The sequence below is a fragment of the Fukomys damarensis genome, unplaced genomic scaffold (genome assembly GCF_012274545.1).
Source record: "Fukomys damarensis isolate Sample0158 unplaced genomic scaffold, DMR_v1.0_HiC HiC_scaffold_7, whole genome shotgun sequence".
NCBI lineage: Eukaryota > Metazoa > Chordata > Mammalia > Rodentia > Bathyergidae > Fukomys > Fukomys damarensis.
In genome coordinates, this window is record NW_022900919.1 from 20,428,188 (window position 1) to 20,450,993 (window position 22,806).

At 51.3% G+C, this 22,806-nt stretch overlaps 2 protein-coding genes across 8 annotated transcripts in view; both read left to right on the forward strand.

The window, feature by feature from the left end:
- Positions 1 to 6,332, forward strand: part of Znf592 (zinc finger protein 592) — a 46,396-nt gene extending 40,064 nt beyond the window's left edge. For 2 of the 5 annotated variants that reach the window (XM_010621118.3, XM_010621119.3), the window contains 6 exons: positions 206 to 365; positions 452 to 739; positions 945 to 1,057; positions 1,434 to 1,572; positions 2,781 to 3,086; positions 4,202 to 5,889. In XM_010621118.3, the coding sequence (XP_010619420.1) occupies positions 206 to 365; positions 452 to 739; positions 945 to 1,057; positions 1,434 to 1,572; positions 2,781 to 3,086; positions 4,202 to 4,453 (1,258 nt within the window). In that variant the 3' untranslated portion in view covers positions 4,454 to 5,889. Of the gene's footprint in view, positions 1 to 205; positions 366 to 451; positions 740 to 944; positions 1,058 to 1,433; positions 1,573 to 2,780 lie in introns of all 5 variants that reach the window. The other 3 variants (XM_010621120.3, XM_010621122.3, XM_010621121.1) reach the window with 3 other exon arrangements.
- A 1,081-nt stretch (positions 6,333 to 7,413) lies between these two features.
- Positions 7,414 to 22,806, forward strand: part of Alpk3 (alpha kinase 3) — a 56,986-nt gene continuing 41,593 nt past the window's right edge. The window contains exons 1-2 of one of the 3 annotated variants that reach the window (XM_019207056.1): positions 16,349 to 16,691; positions 21,761 to 21,799. In XM_019207056.1, the coding sequence (XP_019062601.1) occupies positions 16,561 to 16,691; positions 21,761 to 21,799 (170 nt within the window). In that variant the 5' untranslated portion in view covers positions 16,349 to 16,560. Of the gene's footprint in view, positions 7,546 to 16,348; positions 16,692 to 21,760; positions 21,800 to 22,806 lie in introns of those variants that run through there. The other 2 variants (XM_010621117.3, XM_010621116.2) reach the window with 2 other exon arrangements.

A 22,806-nucleotide genomic window follows, 5' to 3' on the forward strand; every position in this document is an offset into this window, starting at 1 on the left:
AGTGGCCCCGGGTGCTGTCGGGATGGACCGGGGAGCTGAGGCTAGTGGACAGGCCGCCGGAGTCTGCTAATGATGTCCTGAGGCAAGGGCTCGGGCAGGGCTTTCTGCCTGGCCCTGGCATGGAGAGCAGAGCAGGGGTGGCGGGGCTGTGTGATTCTGCCAGCAGAGCCGTGGTCACCTCACGCCCTGGGACTTGTCTCATCAGGCTCATTTATAAGTGCTCCTGTGAGATGGTCTTCAACAAGAAGAGGCATATTCAGCAGCATTTTTACCAGAATGTCAGCAAGACACAGGCGGGCGTCTTCAAGTGCCCTGAGTGCCCGCTCTTGTTCCTGCAGAAGCCAGAGCTGATGCAGCATGTCAAGGTGGGGCGCCCGGGGCAGGAGTCCAGGGGTCTGACGCTGGGCCTCTTGCCCCTCGTCCAGTCAGTAACTGCTCTCCCCATCCCCAGAGCACCCACGGCGTTCCCCGGAATGTGGATGAGCTGTCTAGCCTGCAGTCTGCAGCGGACACGTCCTCAGGCCGCCCTGGCTCTCGAGTGCCCATGGAGCCCCAGGCCACTAGTGTGGCCGCCCGAGGTAGCTCCCTATCCTCAGGTCGCTGGGGCAGGCCTGAAGCCCATCGGAGGGCTGAAACCAGGCCCCGGCTGAGGAGCACGGGCTGGACCTGCCAGGAGTGCCAGGAGTGGGTTCCGGACCGAGAGAGCTACGTGTCCCACATGAAAAAGAGCCATGGGCGGGTAAGTGAGGCTTTGTGAGTCTGGACTTCTGTTCTGAGTGTAGGACTTCTGATATAGCCAACTCCCACGACTGGTGCCTTAGGCAGGGTGGATCCCACAGGTCTTGAGGACATTGGGGCAACATCCCTCCCCACTGCATCATCTGAGAAGATTCCCCCGAATGACTTTCTGTTTCTGACCTTTGTGACACATCACCTCCCCCTAGATGCTGAAGCGGTACCCATGTCGGCAGTGTGAACAGTCCTTCCACACTCCGAACAGCCTGCGAAAACACATCCGAAACAACCACGACACCGTGAAGAAGGTCTACTCGTGTGGGTGAGTGTGTAGGGGTGGCCTGAGGGCCCAGTGTTGCTGGCATCCTTCCTGTCTCACTCCCAGCCCTGGCTGCATGGCCAGACCTAGCAAAGGGCCCTGAGGTGTAAGAAGAGTGTGGCAGTGTGACTGCAAGCCTCTCTGGTGACTGTGCTGTGCTGCGGGACGTACTTGTCCCTTTCACCTTGGGGCCTCTGGGCAGCAAGAGTGGGGAACGAGGCCATGTGGAGGGCCGGATGTCAAATGTGCAGAGTTCCGACCTGCACTGGGCTGGCTGAGGCAGGGCTGTCCGCCCACCCCAGCTCCTTCCTGGCGAAGGTGTGAAGCGCACCGGGAGAGCTTGCAGCTGGGTCTCACCTGCCTCTGCTGTGTCCTGCAGGTACTGCACTGAGGACCCTCCCAGCTTCCCTCGGCCTTCCCTTTTGGAGAGCCACATCAGCCTTATGCATGGGATCAGGAGCCCTGATCTGAGCCAGACGACATCCAAAGTCAGAACTCCGGACAGACATTCCCCTCAGGTGAGCCGCCTGCTGGGCTGCAGCTAGAGAAGTATGAGAGGGTGGGGGCCATGGAGGAGCCAGAGTAACTGCTTCTCAAAGCATGGTCACTGTAGTCTGCTGTGAGACCCAGGAGCCAGCTCCTCAGCTTTCTGCTACTGGTGTCTCTGTCACTGACACCCTGCTTGGGCATGCGCCATTCTCTGTGCACCCTTGGGTGCTTTTTTGTACATTTTCCTGACTCAGCCTCACAGAAGGGCAGCCTCGTCAGCTTGTCAGGTGGTGCTGGGCAAGTCCTGGGAACCTGCTCTCCAGGCCCATTGCCTGTGATCTCATCCCCACCACATGCACTGTCCCTGTTTCTTGGGAACACCAGGAGCAGCCTGCTCTCCCTGCCACAGAAGACTCATGTCAGACAGTAGAGGGCTGCCTGTGGGCCAGGAGTCCCCAAGACTCTTGGCTACTCAGAGAGGCTGGCTGTCCTAACACACAATAGTTGGGGCATCAGTTGATTTTTTTGGCAACATCAGCTCCTGAGAAAAATGCATCTCCACCCCATTCCACAATGCACACACCATTCCCCGCTCCTGCTTCTGGGGCTTGACCATTGGAGAGCTTTGGCCTTAGGCATAAGGAAATGTGTTGAAGGGGTTTGCTGTAGAACTATGGCAGTAACAAAGCTGGAACTCGGCCTAATGCTGACAGTGGGGCTGTCACCTCCACAGTGGGCCTGTGCTGCTGTCAGGAGAGCATAGCCTCTGTGCCTGTGCTGTCAAGTAAGATGAGAAGTGTGTGTGGCATACAGCTACTTGATAGAGGACAGTAGTTTGTGTGTGCACATGTATAGGCTGTCTCAGAGGGGCCTCAAGAGCCAGGTGCTCTTTGGAGAGCTGGAGAGCAGTAGAAGGAACTTAGTTTGCTCTGTATCTTCCCCATATACTTGGAATTCATATCACAAGTATCTGTTACATTAAAACACAGACTGGGGGCCAGGCATGTTAGCTCACACTTTGAAATCTAGCTGGAGGATGACAAGTTCCAGGCTAGTCTGGGTTACAGAGTGAGACCCTATCTCAAAACAAAAATCAAACCAAACCAAAACCATACAACTGGAACCGAACAACCAAAGCTGTTTTTAGGGCTGGGTAAGCTGGCCTGGGTGGTACCTTTAGGCTTTTGGTGGCTGTGATCATGTCTGGGGGCTCTGCTTATGGCATCTCTCCTTTCAGGTGAATCATCTGAAAAGACCCCTCAGTGGAGCAGGGGATTCTCAAGGCACCAGCAACGGCGCTACTGTCCCTCCCCCAAAAAGGCACAAATCCCTCTTTCAGTGTGCAAAATGTAGCTTTGCCACGGACTCGGGGCTGGAGTTCCAGAGCCACATACCTCAGCACCAGGCGGACAGCTCCACAGCTCAGTGTCTCCTCTGTGGCTTGTGCTACACCTCTGCCAGCTCCCTCAGCCGCCACCTCTTCATCGTCCACAAAGTGCGAGACCAGGAGGAAGAGGAGGAAGAGGAGGAGGAGATAGTGGAGGTGAAGGTGGAGGCATCTGAGCCAGAGGAGGGCTCTGGGGAGGAGGTAGCCATGGAAATGAGAGAGAATGGACTAGAGGAATGTGCTGGTGGGCCTTTGTCAGCTGACCCAGAGGTGAGGGCACCGCTGGGCCTTGGCCTGGCAGAGGTCCGGGCTCAGGATGCACAGAGCCAGCCACAGTCCTCTCAGGACCAGGACAGCCTCACATTGTCCCCTCAGGTGTGACCAGAGGCTTGGAAGTGTGGCCTGGGTGGGGCTCCAGTGTCCCTCACTGCCTTGAAGACCGTGGAAGTCAAAGGCTGTGCCCTTAGGAGCGTGGCCACTGTGCCCTGAGCTGTGGTGCGCAGTGTCCCCAGCCACAGGAAAGGTTGGGTGCCCAGGACCCTCCCAGCTCTGAATTCGCTTCTGTTATTTATGGCTTTGTGCTGCTTCTTGGTACTCAACTCTTGTCTGTGTCCTTCCAACTCCAGGCTGCTTATGTAGCCCCACCCCAATGCTGTCAGCTCAGCTTGAACCCCAAATCCTTGGCCTGTGCTCATCTGGGAGGTCCTGACGGCTGCCTTCAGCCTGGGATGCCACACAGAGCCTGAGAAGGAGGGGAGGGGGCTTCATGCAACAGTCCCTCTAGGAGAGAGCTCTACCCAACCCGGCTTGGCAAGGGCCCTCGCTCACCTTACCTTTCCTTCCTGTCTTTTCTGGTGCTTTTCCCTAAAAATGTTCCTGAGAACCAATTGTCACACTGGCTCCTTGTGTCTCTGTGGGTGGGAGAAGCTTGAACACACTGTTGTTTGGAACTAGGGACAACAGGAGGTGTGGCCAAGGCAGGAGGGTGCAGAGAGCCAGGCCCCTTGAGAAGGCGCTGAGGGTGGGTGGGCCCTTGCTCTGCTGCTGTGCTGCCTTCCCTGACCGTGGGGCTCAGGGCACACAGATGTGGGGATGTGTATGTTCTCACTCCTGTGCCATTAGAGAGGCCGCTGCCACAGCAAGCCAAACCCTCCTTCTCTTGGCTGCACTCATGTTTTTCAGACTATATTTCAATAAAAACTCTTCTTACCATGCAGGCAGGCTCTTGTATTCCTGTCTGAGTCAGTTGGCCCTTCCCTCCTCCCTTTAAGGCCCTTCCTGAGGAGAAGACCAGCAGCCGGTGCTTCTCCACTCTCCAGAGACCTTCTATAGGAGCAGTGTCTCCGTACCAGTCCAGAGTCACCTTGCAGGTCTTCCCAGGGCTGGTTGCACTGACTGTAAGGCCTGTTGAAGTCTTCTTGGGTGTCTCCCACTTTCCTAAAGAGGAGCTTTACACTGAAGGGGTACCCTTTATGGTTGAGGGGGTGGAGAGCAGGAATTCTGTCCTTTTCCTGCAGCATTAGAGACCTTGCTGTTGCTTCTGCCACGTGGAACTCAGTGTGGCAGAGCTGGAAGTAGACCAGGGGGATGGTGGGGCTGCCTTCACTGGTGGTGGAGTTGGGGCTACCCTGGGCCTGGGGTTGTCCCTGCAAATCTAGTACAACCCTCGTGCATGGTGCCTACTGGGTTCTTAGGGGTGATCATTCATGGGAGGTGTGAGTTGCAGTTATAAATTAAGTCAGATAAATATGCTCAACCTTTCCACAGTTGAAAGAAAAACCAGTTTTTTTCTCCCTGTATCAAATGCCAGATTGTTATTGAAATGCTAATGGCAGTAGGAAAGGTTGGTGCTGCCTTAGTTCCAGAGACTCTGACACCCATAGCATTTTTAATTGCTCTTCCTGGCAAGGCTGCCCCTCCTTGCTCCCCCAGCTGCCTGCAGAGCCAGAGCCAGCTCCAGACCCTGGGTCCATTCATAAGATCAGGTCCTGGAGGAGGCACAAGAGGGGTGTGGGGTGGATGCCTGAAGTCTGTCCCACTCAGAAGCAGTGGTAGCTGAGCGCAGGCAGAGGAGGTGCAGAAGTCACAGGCTCAGCCACCTGTCTTGAGTCCAGACACATGTCCCCTTCCTGGGTGGAGGAATGCCAAGCTGCTCACTAAGCACCCGGGGGCAGGGCCTGGTGCCTGCTCACAGCCAGCTCTTAGCAAAACCCCAGCCTCACAGACTCTCTTTCCAAGTGGAACTGGTATTTCCATCCAGCTCCCTTACAGGCTCTTATGAGGTCATGCACAGGCCAGCTCTTTCTGATTTATAAAGCAAACAAAGGTGGAGAGGCTGTATTTGACGTTTGGGTTTGGAGGTAGCATCCACCTCTGGCTCTTCATCCCAGGATGCTGCTTATCAGCTAAGCGTTGGTGGAGAGCATTACTTCTCTGTGATTTAGTAATTGTGATGTTGTATTTTAAGCTCTGCTCACATGCCCAGCATTAGCTAGATGTTTTCTAGTGACACTAATCCTCACAGACATCGCAGTTATCCCCCATTTTACCAAGAAGAACACAGGCTGAGATGTGAAAGGACAGATGTGTCCGGCCATCTGTGACGGCAGTGTTGTGTTGAGCCCATCAAGCCCTCTGGTGTCTTAGTGACCATGGCTGCTTTTCTACCTCCCTAAAATTTGGGGTGTCCCCAAGTGAAGACCATTCATGCCCCCTGACCCCTAGAGGGCCCTGCACATCACATCTGCTGAAGCAGCAGCATCCTTGGACCGGTCATTCCCATTGGGGTTTCCTCTGCCATTTGAAGACCATTGTTTTTTGAGGACTGGCGGGAAAAGGTTGCCCCGTCCAGCATCTTCTGATCTCTTCTCTTTCACAGTGTTTTGGACGATGGTGCTGTCATTTGTCATCAGCAGAGAATGCTGGCTGTAATGGGCGCTTAACTGCCTCAAGGAGAGGTCTACTGATCAAGTTAAACAGATAAGACCCTCACGTTTAATACTCTCTTAGCCTTGACAAATGCCTAGTTTTTGTTCTCCAACTACTTTATCTCTGTAAAATGATATGCTGAGTTACTATGAGCTAACTGTTGTAGAAAGGATTTTCCCCTTAATGTATGTAAACTGCCTGGTTTAAAACAAAAACAAAAAACCTTAACAGTTGTAGCCCACACTTTGCCTTCCTCAAGACTAAGGAACCTCCATCCCATTCACTGCTATATATTCAGATTTGGCAGTTTCCTTTATTTTTTGTTTTGAAAAATTAGTACATACACATGGTCAAACGTCCAACAGTACAGAGCATACAATAAAAAATAACCTTCCAGTGGGGGTCAAGCCTCATAGCCCTTGTCCAATTAATTGCTTCTGTCTATATCCTGTGTATTCTTTCAAAGCAATTCTATGCATTTATAAGTTTTTAAATATGTATATTTATATATCTATTTTTAATACAAACAGTAGCATTCTATACAGTGTTCTGAAGCTTGCTTTTTTCCACTTTTGTAGTATTTTGAAGACTGCTCCAAACAATCTGGCTCACTATGATGGTTGAAAAGCTTGCAGCACAGTTCTTTGTATACACAGTAGCTCACAGAAGTGTGTGGATGAGTGAGTGAGTGTGCCTGGATGAATAAATCTGACTCAGACGCAACTATAAGTTCTAGGAGCTGACCTGGTTAGGACAGTTCCTTTGCAGGTTTTACTTCTGTGGGGTCTGCACTGCTGCTGCCCTCCTCTCCCAGCAGGTACCATGGGGCATGGAAGCCTGGGGAAAAAAAAGGGACCTAGAATCCAGCTCCCATGGGTGTGATTTTTCAGGTCCCCACTTAAAACGTCTTTTAAAAGTGGGAAATGACATACAGTTATTAGAGAAAATACATACTTATGGTCTTGTCTTTCCTGTTGCAGTTTTCACTTTTTCCTCTCATTTTCTTTCCATTGAACAGGTTTAGCGTGCAGAGTGGTATTTGTCGTGTGGTTATGATAAAAGTGGTTGATTGAACATTTCTGTGTGTCTTTATGTCTGCTTTTAACACATACAGCAGCTAGGCTGGGGATTTAGCTCAGTGGTTTCGCCACTTGCCTTGCAAGCCCAAGGTCCCAAGTTCGATCTCCAGTACCAAAAAACAAAATAAAAAAGCTAGCAGCAGACATTCTCAGTCTCTTACTCAGCCTCAAAACAATCCTACAAGCTAGATAACTGTTGTTATTCTTTATGAGACATTCCCTAAGGTCAAACAGCTAGCGGGGAGTAGAGCTGGCTCCACAATGGGCTGTGACTAATATACTGTCTCTAATTTCACATCACACTGTTTTCCACTTCCCAGCACCTCCAAATATTTTGTGTTTCTATATAACCTTTAAAATCCTTTTCAGTAATTGCAATCACTTTCATCATGGTAGATTAACAATTTACTTAACCATTTCCTGTTTAAACTTCCTGCTTCACCAGTGAAATGAAGAGTGATGGGCATATTGCCTTTTACTTTTGCAGAATTATTTCCTTGGAGTGCTATGTTCCTATTTCATCCTGAGTTATCTCACAGGAGAAAACTGAGGTCCAGACTCTGTATGACAGGCACCTAGCCTCCCTCATTCATCCATCAAATGAGGAGGTTGGTTTATGTCTTCACATATCTTTGTTTTTTGTTTTTTGAGATGGTCTCATTTTGTAATTCAGGTTAGCCTTGAACTCACAGTGATCCTCCTACCTCAGCCTTGAGTACTGGGATTACAATATGTGTCACCACACCCAGAACTGTTTCTGTGTATCTTTCTTTGGCCAGATTCTATCTTCTCATTCCTGTCCATATTCAAAATACAAAAGACTTTGCCAAAGGCAAGAGTTGTACTATGTTTTCTCTTTTTATCTACTTTTGCCCTAATTATATACAAAACCAGAGATTCTCCTTGTTTGAGCAGTGTGACTTTCATTTGCATTTATTCCTGTTTCAATTTGCATCAGATTTATGTTTTTTCAGCTCTTTTTCAACCATTTGTTCTGGTTCTTGTCAAGCCTTTCCAAGGCTGAACTATTGTTGATTCTTTTTTATTTATTTATATATTTTGGTACTGAGGATGGAACTCAAGTCCTTGAGCTTGTGAGGCAGTAGCGGAACCACTGAGCTAAATCCCTGGCCCACATTGTTGATTCTTAAGCATCTCCCAATCCTATTTCTCCCGGGCACATTACGGAACTACCTGCATCAGGATGTATTCTTGCCCTAGTTCATTGTGTTAATGCATTAGCCTTTAAAAATACTTTTTAAATTTTTTAACCATTTGGAAATTTAAGTCATTTTTAGTACACAAATACTAAAAATCAAAAAATGTAATTGATCATATGGAAAATGGAGCTCAAAGGATGTGGTTAGGCCACTTAGGCCAGTTCTACTTGGGAAGAGACCCCATCATAGTGACAGGACCTGCGGTGCCAGCCTGTTTCAAGGGTGGACATGGTATCACCTGGACAGCAACTGTTCAGATCCACTGGACCCTCTAAAGTTGAAGCACATAGCCTTTGTCTCTATATTCTGTGAAAATGAAAACAGCTAATTGTGCTTTTTGATATTTAAAGAGAGTGATTAAATTGGTGTGCATCTGGATGTGGTGGCTCATGCCTATAACCTCAGCGCTTGGGAGGCTGAGGCAGGAGGATTGCCAAATTCAAACTCAGCCTGGGCAATATATTGACTTGGTGAGACCCTATCCAAAACAAATTTTTAAAGGGTGGTTCGGGGGTGTAGCTCTAGGCTAAGGCCCTGAGTTTAATCCTCGGTTCTGTAAAAGCAAACCAAACCAATCCAAACCAAAATTCAATCTTCTGCTCTTCAAGCCAGGAAACCCTGCTGTTTCCAGACCCCCCTTTCAGTTACAGCTCAGGACATGCTATATGCAACTCCTGTTTCCCCTGGGGGTTTCTGCTCCATAGACCAGTTTGCTTGGAATTTCACCTACTTCCCTGTGCATAAATAGGCCTGGATATTTGGAGGATCTTAGAACAATGATGGATCCTGATATTTAAGAAGCTCTTTGCCGGGCCAGGGATTTGGCTCAGTGGTTCTGCCACCTGACTCGCAAGCACAAGGTCCCACGTTCGATCTCTGGAGGGAAAAAAAGGAGAAGAAGCTCTTTGCCTTTGGAGGAAGCTTCACATTTCTTTCCTAGACTGGGTCTCTAGAGAGCTTGGGATATAATTTTAAAATGGGAGCAGGGGTGGGGGGTGGGAGTCGGGTTGGGTGCAGGGTGGGAGGTGCTTTCAGTAGGGAGAGAATGAAGGGCGGGGGTGCAGTGTGGGGGTACAGTGCTTGCCTAGCATGCAGAGCCCTGGGTTCACACATGCACGCACACATGCAGAGAAAGAGGTGGAGTTAGGTTAGATAGAGATTAAGCCTGGAAACTGGGCAAAGGAGAGCTGAGATTCAAAGAGTTCATAGAAAAAAGATGGGGGGCCAGGGGGAGGCTGGCTCACCAGCATGGAGAGGCCTGGCTGGGAGGAGCTGTTCCTGGGCTTGGCCAAGGAGAGTTCGTTCCCTGACCCAGCTGACTAATTGCTATTTCTGACTGCAGCATTTCCTTCTTACTTGCAAAGTGCCTAGCTTTGTGGCAGCCTGTGTGGTGTCAGAGCAGGGGGACTGGGGAGGACACCTGGGCAGGTGGGGTGGATTTATCCTTTGTCCCTAATTCCCCTTCCAATCAAACAAGTCAGGAGTGGCTGCCTGTTCCCAGTAATCCTTTAATTTGTGTCCACTTACCCAAGCACAGCTGTGGCCATATCTCTAGTCCCTGGACAGGAGCATGCCAGGGTGGCTCACCCCTCTCAGGCCAAGGCTCTGCCTGCTTGGAAAGAAGCTCAGCTGTCTGAGCCAGAGATGGGCAGCTCTTGGAGGGATGTCAGACAAGCATCAGTAGCACTGCAGGCGGGTGATGCAAGGCATAGCTTCCCATGGGCAGGCAGCACCAGCAGACTGGGACACATCTGAGCCAGCGATGGCAGGGTGGGTGTCCAGCAGAGACTGGGGCTTTGTTCAGCTCGGAGTTAAGACTTGACTTTAGGAGTGGAAGCCAGGTATTGTGGTGCACACCTGTAATCCCAGCACGAAGACTGAAGCAGGAGGATAACCATGAGTTTGAGGTCAGCCTGGGCTACATAGTAAGTTTGAAGCCATCCTGAACTGCCTAGCAAGATTCTGTTTCAGAAAAACAACACACACACACACACACACACACACACACACACACACACGAGTAGAATCGAGAGAATGCAGTGGACCCTTGAGTTATGACCAGCCTGACATCTGAACAACTTGGGTTATGACCAGAATTTAGTTTTAACTTACGATCAAAGAATTGAGTTATGACCTAAATGCCAGCCACTTGTGCTTCCAGATGGTCTCACATACAGGTTTAACCCTTAAAGAGTTCTGGAAGGAGCATTACAACATCCTTTCCTATGTAGAGTTAATTGAGAAATCCTGGGCCTGTGTCTCTCTAAGAACACAGGTTTGCCTGTATACAGGAGAGAGACTTTGAAGTCTGTGTGGAGGAGTCTGAGCCTTTTTCTACCAACTTGAGTTACAACCAGTCCTGGTGAACAAACTGAGTTAATAAGTTAAGGGTCTACTGGAAACTGGGCACAGTGGCACGTGCTTGTAATATCTCAAGTATACAGGAGAGAGACTTTGAAGTCTGTGTGGAGGAGTCTGAGCCTTTTTCTACCAACTTGAGTTACAACCAGTCCTGGTGAACAAACTGAGTTAATAAGTTAAGGGTCTACTGGAAACTGGGCACAGTGGCACGTGCTTGTAATCTCAGTACTCTGGGAGGCTGAAGCAGGAAAATCACAAGTTCAAGGCCAGCCTGCGCATCCTAGAGACTCAGTGAGTCTCTGTCCCAGAAAGGGCTGGTGATATAGCTCAGTGTTAAGGCCCTGGGCAGGAGAGGAAGCTGCAGGATGCCTGATATTTGGTAGTGTTTGTTTGTGTACAGTATTGACTCTCACTGAGCTGCCACAGGGCTGCAGAGGTCCGAGGCCTGCAGTGTGAGCCAGTGTGCTCCGTAAGGAAGTTCTCACTGACCTCCAAGCCTAGGCCTGGGCCCAGCTTGTAGAAAAAGCCACTTGAGCTTGAGTCTGCTTGGGTGCCAAAAAGCACAAGACCTGGAGAATCTGCTGGCCAAGGTGAAGGTGACCAGAGCTGTGCTTCCTTTTGCCCTGAAAAGCACCCATGGGTGGCATGGTTGTCTTTGCTCAGTGGCTTCAGGCAGACTTGGGCAAAGAAAGAGAGTCCTGTGAGGAGGGAGCTCTCAGTGTGTTGCTCTCATGAGCTGCCAAGGGAATTTGTTCTCTCATGGTCAGCGTTTCCACACTTCTGCAGGGCTATTGGACTAAAAAAGAGCTGGGCCTCTGCATAACCTCAGAACAGAAAATCCATGTGAGAATGGACGGGGCTTCCAGGGAGGGTGATTCCAGTCCTTGGAGATGCCATGCTGCTGGGTCCCTGTAGCAGGCACTTCTGGGCCAGTGACACCAGGGTGGACATCTAGCAGGACTGCCTCACAATGGCCAAGCTCCTTCCTGCCTGCTCAGATTGGTCCCTGCCCCATTTCCTCCCCTACAGGCCCCTGGGGCTTTGTGTTCTTGCTCTGACTTCCCTCTGCCCAGCCAGGGGACCGCGTCTGGCATCTGGCTGTGTCAGCCCAGTCCTGGGTTGCTTCGCCAGTTTGCACTTGACCCATTGATGCTGGATCTAGAAATGATTCCCTTGGCAGATCTCTGGGAAAAGCAAGCCTTCCATGATTTCATAGGTTCTGAGGGGGGAGGTCAGGCAAGGGCACAGAAGGCTACTGAGCGAGCTTGGGAGCCCTGGACGGCTCGCTCACTGTCCTTCAAAGCTAACACTTGCCCTGCGGCCCTGTTCTTCCCTGGGTTGTGAAGGAACTGTTGAACCCTAGGAGTGAGGAAGCTTAAGAAGAACTGGAATCTGGCCTGGAAAAGTTGCCACAGGAAAAGGAGAAGGTCAGCTGGGAAGATTGTGAAAGGATGGCCACACTCTCGAAGGCTAGGCTCAGCCTGGACACCCGGAATGGTGGCCTCTGTGGAGAAGTGGCCCACGACCAAGTTCCAGGGAAGGACCAGCAGGGTCAGCTAAGCAGAAGGTCAAGGGCAGGTGGCATGAGATCCCAGAAGCAAGTTTGAGGTGTGATTAAAAAAAAAATACTCTGAATTTGTAAATGTTATAAGTGTGTAAGTCCAGGGATTTAACTCAGTGGCACTGTGCATGTCTTGAAAGCTCAAGGTCCTGAGTTTGATCCCTGGTATCCCCCAAAAAAGTGTATTATGGTAAAAGACATTACCATGGATCCCTCTCAAAATCCTCCCTCTTGCTTCAAACATACTTATCCCACTATTCTTGCCACTTTCTAGAGCAGTTCTGGAAATCTTCTCTTGTGATTTTTCTTGGCTGCCAGGATGTTCTAAATCAATTTAAAAGATTTATGGCAATTCCAGTCAAAAATATTACAGTGTTTCCTTGTCCATCTTAGTCACTGGATCTAGCACCATGAAACTTACGGCTCTTTCTCAAGGTCAGACTGACCATGAAAGGGCAATGTTTTGAATCAGGACATCGAGGCAGCTAGAACAGCACAACCAAAACATGAAAGAGGATTTCCACAGCTGCTTCAGAAAGTGGCAAGAAGGATGGGACGCTAGTGTTTGAGGCAAGGAGGAGGATTTTGAGGGAGGGTTCATGACAATATACCTTTTACTCCATTAAAAACATCTTTTGGGTTTTTGTTTTGTTTTGTTTTTGGTTATTTTTGTTGAGACAAGGGTTTCTTTCACTAAATACTCCCGGCTGGCCTTGAACTCCAGGCAGTTCTCCTGTCCCAGCCTCCAAGTGCTCTGGGAGTACATTGCCACACCTAGCACTCTAATAACATTTAAAAGTTAAACATCACTACATTTCATCATCATGCTGTGTATAGTTGAAGTGACCATCTGCTCCACACTGTGTCCCCGTGTATATGGGGTGGGTGGGGGTGGAACCAGAGAGGCCAGAGAAGGATGCAGGGTAGGGACAGTGGGGACGGGGAGGTGAAGGTCTTTGCGAGCATGGGGTTGACGGGCCTGCCAGGTGTCGGTCGTGTCGCAGAGTGGCTGGGCCTGGTGCGCAGTAGCTCTCAGCATGAGCCGCCCTTGTTCTTAGGAAGTTCAGGTGAAAGATGGCAAGGTGTGGATGGCTCCCGACAGCTAACACCAGGGATGATAGCAGGTAATGTGGGCCATGTCCACGCTTCCCAGGTGGACGGACTGATCCTGTGACTTCCGCTAGCATGGATGAGAACCAGGTGGGTCAGAAGGGGGAAAGATGGTGCCATGTCCTACACAGGGTGTGGTCACAGTCACCCAGACATTGGGCTGAGGTGACAGGGCCAGTGTCCTGGACCTCCACTGAGCTTGGACTGGTAGCAGCACCTCCGTCACGCTAAGTAAACTAATGGCAGGGCACAATTTTTCTAACCAGTTTCCTTTGGGAACCCAGGAAGTGTGAAACCCCTGAGGCTGAGACAGGAGGATCCTGGGACAATGACAGGTTCCCACGGTGCTCATCTGCTCTCTCATTGAGTAGCATTTGGTAAATTCCTAACCTGGTCCTTGTTAGACACCACTTTACATATCCTGATTTCTCTTGCTAGACTATGTGCTCAGAGAGGAAGATCATTATCACCTTTCCATCCCTGAGTGCCTTGACACACCTTGTGCAGTTTTGCCCCATCCTTAGGAACTTGGTTGAAGACAGAATGTCGGTTTGAAGAACTGGACATAGTTCACACACCTGTGATCCCAGCACTCTGGTAGGCTGAGGCAGGAGAATCACAAGTTGGAACCCAACCTGGGCAACGTAGTGAGACCCTGTCTCAAAATTTTTAAAAAGTAGCGGGAGTGGAGTATCTAGCTTAGTGTGAAGGCCTAGGTTCAATCCCTACTAACTGCAAAACAAACAAAACAAAAGAGCAAGAAGCCTGGAAGGATGATAGATGATAGGGAAGAAGTAAAAATGACTTAGAGAAGGAAAGGAAACCTGAGAGAGAGAGAGAGAGAGACAGAGAGAGAGACAGAGAGAGAGAGACAGAGAGAGAGACATGAGATTAAACTAAAAACCATTTTCTTTTTTTGGGGGGCAGAGTCTCACTGTGTAGTCCAAGTCGGCCTAGAACTGGTGATGGTCCTTCTGCCTCAGCCTCCGGAGTGCTGCGATTGCAGAGAGTAAGTTCTTTGCACTCTGCATCGCAAAGACTGTAATGTGGGTGACATAGAGCAGTGGTAGTTCACGTTGAAAACCCACAGCTTCAGGAGTCAATGAAATAATTTTGCTGCCCAGAATGTTGTTCATGTGCAGAGCGCAGCCCCTGAGAGATGCTGAGGTAGTTGCAGCATGTTAGAGCTCACGTTTTCAGGGCCACAGTTTCAAAAAGAAACCAATAAGCTGGGATCACTAGGGAAACAAGTGGCACTATGTTCATTGTCATAGGAGAAATGGCCCAGAAGGGAAACATGGCCCCCCAGTGTGCTGGGCAAGGTCTAGCCTTAGCCTCTCCTCTTATCTATGTCCTCTGCCCTTGAACGATGTGCAACCCGACTCTCCTTGCTCTACCCATTTATGACCCCTCATACATAGTTCTTTGTCCTTTTCTTTTATTAACTCATACACAGTCTTGTCTTTTGGTTTGTTGGAGTCGTAAGTCAAATGGCATTTGCCACAATGATGTCTGTCACTAAAAATTCCAGCACCACAGTCATCTGAAGGGGACTCCCTAGAAAGACATCTGGTTGTACCATTTTCACCCACCTTTGGCCCAACGAACCTTTTTTTTGTTTATGCTTAATTTTGGTGGGTCTGTTCCCCCTCCCCTCTTGTTTTTGTTTTGGTTCCTGGAATCAAACTCAGGACCTTGCACTTACGAGGCAGGTGGTGGCACCACTGAGCTAAATCACCAGCCCTGTGTTAGATTTTTGATTCAGTCTTGCTATGTAGTTCAGGCTGGCCTTGAACTCATGATAATCCTCCTGCCTTAGCCTCCCAAGCGCCGAGATCACAGCTGCGTGCCACCATGCCTGGCTGACTTCCTTTTCTAAGCACGACCACAAAGTCTCAATCCAAGATGGAAGGTGAACTCCTTATATTGTAGACAAAGTGCATCGCTCCTCCACTTGCTCACAGCCAATCAGGAAGAACTCCTTCCTCTCCTAGGTCTTGGCCTTTACGTTTCGTAGTATTAGCCTCTAGAGCCGTGGTCTATCCCTATACAGGTTTTTATGAAAATCCCTGTCTTGGCTATGGTTGTACTGCAGATGGTGGTTCAGAAAGGAAAGTCCCTTATGCATAGTTCTGCAATTGTGGCTTCACCCTCTGGTGGACCCCGCTTCTGTGCCTGTGTCCCCTTAGACTGCAAGCTTCTTGAGGGCAGAGGTTGTACAAGCCCTGCCTACCATGGGTACTCGTGTTTATACAAACAAGCCAGAAGTCCAGGTGGGTTTTCAGATATTTGAAGGATGGTCTGGAGATGAGGAGGAGATTTCACATGTGCACCTCCAGAGACCCCAGGAGAAGGACAGAGCGGGACACATCACCACGAAAGGCTTTGGGTTCACGGGGGAAGGCATTTTAGCATCTGTCAGCCAGGACTCCTAGGTCCCACTGACAAAGCCTGCTTTGAAGTAGCTTGAGTGAAGGAAGCATTTGTAAAAACATTTTTTTGTTTGTTTGCTTTTGTTTTTTGAATGAGGGTCTCATCAGGTAGTTCAGGTTGGCCTTGAACACACTTTGTAGCCCAAGCTCATCTCCAATGCTTGGTGATCCTCCTGCCTCAGCCTCCCCACCCCCAGTGCTAGGATCACAGGTATTTGGGAAAACTTCTTGACACACAGATTCCAACGAAAGTTGGAGCTGCCACATGCAGTAAGGCCAAGCGAGGCCACATTGTGGTGGAGCCAGGTCTTCCCTCTTCATGGCAGGAAACTCGGCCACTGAGGGGCTGCTTTCCTTCCCTGTCCTACATCTCTTGGTGCCTCTTGGGCCTGTTGTCAGGGAGGTGGGGGATCAGACACCAGCTGGCTGAGGCCACAGTGGGATGGAGTGGGAACAAGGCAGGTGCTGTTAGATCCACACACAGGGAACAGGATGTGGTCCACTTGGAGGACAGTGGGGGTTGTACTCCTTTGTTTTTCTCTCCATCCCCTCAAAACCCCCAAATCCTGGCCTTCAGTTCTGGCACACTATCTCACTCATTTCTTACTGAAAGAAGTTTCTTTGTTTGTTTGTTTGTTTTTCTGGGTACCGGATATGGAACCCAGGACCTTGAGCTTGCCAGGCCAGCACAGCACCACTGAGCTAAATCCCCGGCCCAAATGTTTAAAAAACATTCGCTGTCTCTTTGGATGGCCCCTTATACGTCCCAGGGGCTGTTCCCACTTCCAGCTCGGCTTGGACATAGTTGTAGTCTTAGTGTTGGCCGAAGGGTGGCAGGGAGGGGAGAGAGGGAGGGACAGCAGCAGGTGACACTGGTCTATAAATAGGGGCGGCCAGCCGGGCCTGGGAGGCAGCCGGGTGAGGCGGGCAGACGACACCATGGGGTCGCGCAGGGTCCCTGGGTGGGGTATAGGTGGACGATCAGGGGGCGACAGTGAGGACGACGGGCCTGTGTGGACCCCCAGCCCTGCCAGCCGCAGCTACCTGCTCAGCGTGCGGCCCGAGACCAGGTGAGTGGCACTGCGCAGGGTCTGGGGTGGCAACAGTTGGGCAAGATGGGGCCCCTTCCTGCGCTCCACCCAGAAGCCTGAGCCGGGGATCTGGACTGGGCCCCAACGGTCCCTCTGGGTCCCTCTTGGCCCCTCAAGGCCCCAGGGTTTCAGGCCTGAGGCACGGTGATGCCCCAAGAGGAGCCGGGCCCTATTTGGGACGATGTCACAGGGGCCCCAGGCTTCCCTTATCTCCTACCCTGAGTCGGCCCCTCTCTCCCCATCCGCTGGATGCTGGATTCCACAGGGAGCGATAAGCGTGGCTGGGGTGGCTGGAATTCCTGGGGCTGGAGGGAAAGGCCGGGAAGAGGACCAGGGGGAATGACTGCCCAAGTGGGGGCTGCCTAGCTCAGGGTGGGGACAGTCGCCAGGGAAAAGTAAACCTGTGTCTTAAATAAGGGTCCTCCTGGCCCAGGACTTGGATCTGGTGAGAGGACTGGGATGAGGGACAGCCCGGGGCAGAGTGAGCCCTGTCCCCTGGTGTGGGGGCTGGGGATGAGGTGTGGAAAGGGGAGGAACGGATGGGCCCTTCACTGGTCTTCCAAGAGTGACAGAGGGGTGGAGGCTGCCCACAGACAGAAGGCCACACAGACAATACACAGCCACAGGTGCTCATAGGCACCAACACGAGCCATGCTTCGCCACTGGGACAGATGCTCCTGCCTGCTCTGTGCGGCTCAGTCTCCCCTGTGCAGCCCGTAAGGGAAATGTGACATTTGTCCACTGGGACTGGCAGTGTGTCTCAGGCCTTGCCTCAGCTTGCTGGGCATTATATGGAAAAGCAGCATTCCTCCCAGCCTGTTGAGAAACCTCTTGCTCTCTGTTCACAAAGGAGCCCTTAAACAGGCAGCAAGGGCATTCAAGAAAAGTCCTGGGCACTTCCTCGTGGATTGGCTGAGTCCTGTTGACCTTGGAGTTGGAAAAGTTCAAATGTAACCGGAACCTGTTTCTGCATAAAACTTGTCCAATGATGTCACACGGCTAGGGCAGGGCCGAAGGCTGGTGTTAGTGACTGAGTCAGACTGCACCCGGCCCCCGGTGCCAGGGAAGAATGCCCCTTCCTCCCAAGTACGGGCTCTGCGGAGACACCAGCAGACGTGGACATTGTTCCCATCCGCTGGGATGCTCGCTCCCTTGTGGGTGCCTCCCACTTGTGACGGTGCTTATCTGAGCTTGACTGCCTGTGTCTGGCCTTTGTCAATACCAGGGGAATGGGGGAAGAAAAGGACAGCAGCAACGGAGGGGAGGGAGGAAGGGTGGGTTGAAACCCAGCAGAATGGGAGAGCCGGGATCTGGGCTGTCAGGAGCAAGCTGGGAGGGGACGCCGTCTGGCTGGGTTGCATGAGTACGTTTTCACGGGCACACTGGGTGAGCTCAAAGCAATGTGTCTGCCAGAGGGCTGGAGATGGGAGAGACGCAAATGGACTGAATCCCCTTGTACCTGCCTGGGGTGCCCTGAAAAGGCGTCTCCGCCAGGTATTTGGGGGTGGAGGGGCATGACAGGACTGTGTTTTGCCCCTGCAGTTTCTTTTTTTGGGCCGGGTTCCGGGGGATCGGAACTCCAGACCTTGTGCTTGCTAGGCAGGCAGCCGAACCACTGAGGGAAATCCCCTGCCTCTGCAACTTTTCACTTCCTATCAGCTGGCCACAAACCCCCCACACCTTCTAAAGGACCAAGTGCCTGACTTGTTTGGCCCCTGGAGGAGCCTTCAGCCAGAGAGGGGAGACTATGAAGGGGGTGCTTCAGAGAGGTGAGGGTCGGGCCCCAGGGCTCCGTGAGGTCTGACTTGTGCCGGAGGAGGAGACTGCACAGTCTGTGGTCCCTCAGAACAGCTGGCTGGCTGCAGAGTTGGGGAGGGGGCTGGGAACAGGGAGAAAGAGCTGAACCCTTCCTATCCCAGAATCCTGACTGGGAGGCAAGTTCTGTCCCCACTCACTTTTGGCTCCAGTGTTTTCTGGGTCTCTCTCTCTTTTTTTTTTTTTTTTTACTTGGGATTAAACCCAGGGCCTTCATATTGAGCTACATCCCCATATCACTCTCACACACACACACACACATATTATTTATTTATTTTTTTTGCATCAGGGATTGAACTTGGGACCTTGCAAGCATGTTTTTATTTTCTGTTTTGAGACAGGGTCTCACTACGTCATTAAATTGCCCAAGCTGAGCCTGAACTTGCAATTCTCCTGCCTCAGCCTACCAGAGTGCTGGGGTCACAAGCATGTGCCACCATGCCCTACTTGTCATGAAGTTCTTGAGTCATCATTTGAAAGGGCCTTTGTGCTGATAGGCTGCCCCTGGGAGCTGATGGCTGTCTGGACAGACAGCCGGGGCTCTAGGAGCCTTGGTTCTGGGTCCAGACTCTTTCTCTATGCACTCATCACCGCCCTGACCAGTGATGGCCTTTGGAGGGGGTCTCCATTCCCGTGTCAGTGCAAAGGTATCCCAGGGTTCACTGAGGTACAAGGCATGCAGATGGCCCTCTCCAGCCTTACAGCCTCACCCCTACAGGAAGTGAGGTGCGCGGAGGCTGGAGGAGGGTAAGGAGCCACAGTTGATGGGAAGCCGTTATGATGACCTGGCTTTTGTGAGATACCCTCATTTCATGGTGGCCCTGGTCCAGGGGACCTGGGAGCAGCAGAACTGTGAGGATGCTACAGACTGCTTTGAAACAACTTCTCTTCTGCTTAGATAAGGCAAGTTGCCTGGGGCTTTTAGGGAAATTGTGGCATCAGACCAGGACTTTTTTTTTCTTTTCTTTTCTTGAGACAGGCTCTCACTAGGTAGTCCAGGCTGGACTTGAACTCGTGGGAATCCTCCTGCCTCAGCCTCCTGAGCGCTGGGATTACATGCATGCACTACCACACCTGGCTCTTTTTTTTTTTCTTAAACAGGAAAAAGGTTTAGTTGGGTAGTAAAGAAAGTGGCTTAAGGAGATGACAGAAATTAGGCCAGCCTTTAACAAAGAAGAGTAAGAAAACTAGGGAAGGACTCTGGCTTGAGCAGCTGGATGGGGTGCACTCTTAGGTGTCAGACTGGCCCATGAGCAAGGAGAATGAGTAGCTGGTGGGCTGGGGTCTGGGTGATCATTATCCTAGTCCTAGGTCAGTGTCTTTGATGACCCGGATGTTTGTTCCTTTTGAAAAGAACTTTCATTCCTTCCGTGGAATGAAGGTGACATGAAAAATTCTTTTTCCCCCCAGACTATCTAGCCACATTGAAATCATATGCAGCTTTATTTTATCTTATTTTTTGCAGTGCTGGGGTTGGAACCCAGGGCCTTGTGCCTTCCGTATGCTAGACAAGCACTCACCACTGAGCTGGCTTCCTCTGCTCCATGAAGAATTTAGAAATTTCAGCACTTGGGAGTTCAAGGCCAGCCTGGGCTCCAAAGTGAGTTTAAGGCTGGTCTGAACTACATGATGAGAGCCTATCTCAAAAACAAACAAACAAGCAAACAAAACCCAAAAAACTTAGAGGCTTTTTGCCCCAACATCTGTTGCCTGAGTGCCCCCCCCCCCGAGGTCATTAAATGGGAAGCTCCCCCAGTCAGCAGGGTGCTGGGAAGTCTTCCACCCTCTGGAGAACAGTGACTCCATGGGTTGGAGGGTGAGGCCTAAATTAAGGCAATAGGGTCTGGATGATAGATGGGGGACCCCGCTGGCCTGCCGGCCACTCATCCTCAGGCAAACCAACCTTCACTTTCCTCTCTCGTTGGCAAGCAGACTTCCCCCTCCTCAGGGACCAAACCCAGACTCAGAGGAGAAATCTCTCCATTTTAAGGAAGCTCATGATCAGGAAAGGACTGAGTCAGCCTGTGCCTTGGGACCAAAGGAGGTTCTGCCCACACAGCCCTAAGGTTTATAAAGCTCCTAGCAGAGGCAGCTGCCCCTCCACCCCCCACCTTTCCCATCTTCTCTGGAGCAGCAGCTCCCTCTGGGGAGCAGAGCCCCTCCTGTGTGACAAATGTGTCTTCACTTCCTTCCTTCTCCTCTCTCCCCACTTCCCTTCTTTCAGAGGACAGCTGCTGGGTACCCTCGAATGCCTAGCACTTTGCTGGGAGCCAGATTTGAAGGCTGGGTGGGCAGAAAGGAGGGAGGACTTTCTAAGCAGGGAGGACAAAAGTGAAGGCTGTGGGTATGTTCATGCCAGTTAGGAGCAAGTCTGGCTGCAGTGGAACCTGCGCATTGGAAGGGGAGAGAACCACAGTTGTCAGGGGGCTGTGAGCAGCTCAGAGAGGGCCTTGCATGCCGAGTCAAGCTGGTGAGTCCCAGTGCAATAGCCAGCGGGAGACCTCAGCGTCCTGTTCAGAGAAGTGGTGTGATAAGAAGGTGAAGGAGAGAGGACATGGTCATCAAATGTGGAGCCATGAGGCTCTAACTCAGAGGACAATAGCAGGAACAGCAAGGGAAAAAAGGCCAGATCATGACACTTGGATGTGGAGGGTGGAGTAGCCCAAGATGGCAGGTTTGGAGCTGGTCTCAGGGAGTTGGGCGCTCCTGGCTCCTGCTGGATTAACTGCTCTGTCTTCCTCCCTCTTCCCCAGTCCTGGCTGGTTTGCCTTGCTTGTTAACTGTTCTTTAACCCACTAATGGTGGGTGATCTCCAGGTACCTGTCAGGGGATTTCCAGGAATGGGGATCCCTGTCTCCCAAAAGGCAGGGAGTTGGAGCTGGAGCTGCCCCCGGCCAGTGTGCTGTGGGCTGGACACCTGGTATGAGGCCGCCTCGAAGGGGCAGATCCACATGTCGGAGGCACACCTTTCTCAGAGCACAGGCCTCCTTCCTGCCTAACCCTTTTCCTGGACTCTGCTGCTTTTAACCAGCTTTTGGTTTCAGATGCATCGGTGTCTGATGGTGAGGCCACTTGCTATCCGGAGCAGGCCAACTAAGACAGCTGGTCCCTTTTAATAGAAAGGCTTCTGAGCCCCAGATGGTGACAGATTAATACTTTTCGACTGTTGTTGATTTTGCCTCCTGGTCTCCTTGCTTTTCGGCCTAATGATTCCATTTGCTGTTTTTGCTTAGCTTATCAAGCAGCCGGTTGTCTCACCCCAGCTCTGGAAGGTAAACGCACCCTGCATTGCATTCCGTTTCTCTGACAGCGTTTCTCTTGGGCCTGGGCCCTGAGGGGCCTCTAGGTGATGCCTCTTGCACTAACTGGCTGCATGGAGCGAGGGGAAGCCTGGGGGTACTCACGGGAGCATGGGTCTGCAGGGACCAGGGTGACACTTGCATGGCCCACTGGGAAGGAGCATAGGGACTCAGGAAGGGAAATGTGGGCCCGGGTTCCTGAGATGCCTGCAATAATATCTGTGTGTCCCTGGGGACCAAACGGAGCTACCAGCCACGTGACCCATCTCTCCTACCTTAAGTTTTCATGACTACCTGTGTAGGTTGGATACCTTAGCTATCTTCTTCTAATCATGGCCCCTTGCCTTTCATGTTTTTTCCCTGTGATCCCTTATATTCTCCTTTTCTGTCCTCTTTCTCCAAGTTTTCCTTTCCTTTCATGCTTCTCCCTGCCTGAAGACCATGGGGTCTGTGAGGTCAGACAGTGCCATACACCTGGCCTCTGCCTTAGCGTATTCTTGGATCTGCTGAGCAAGCGTGGTCCAGGTTTGCTGCTTGAGACTCCTCTTGCCTGCCACGCTGCGAACAAGGCTCCATCCCTGGTTGAACCAGTTGTTACCATCACAGTGGGAACATTGCCTGGCTACTTGCCACTGCTTGGGCCCTATCCCAGACCCCGGTGGATTTGGGGAAGGTTGGCTACAGTCTCTTCAGGCAGAGGAAGCTTTCTGAAGATAACCGGCTTCTGATAGCGCATCGCATTCACAGGCATGATCGGCCCCCTCTATCCGTGTCCTCGAAGGGGAGAAACATGAAACTTTGTTCTGGGTGGCCCCCAAGTGGAAGAGGATTCACCCCCACCAGTTTGAAGTGGAGACATTTCCAGATGTGTGTGGATCTCTTGGCTTCCTAGGGGACCCGACAGAGCACATCCACATCTGTGTGGTGTAGATAAGGGGCAGAAGGCTGCGAGAGGAGAAGTGAGACTCAGGGGCATGGCA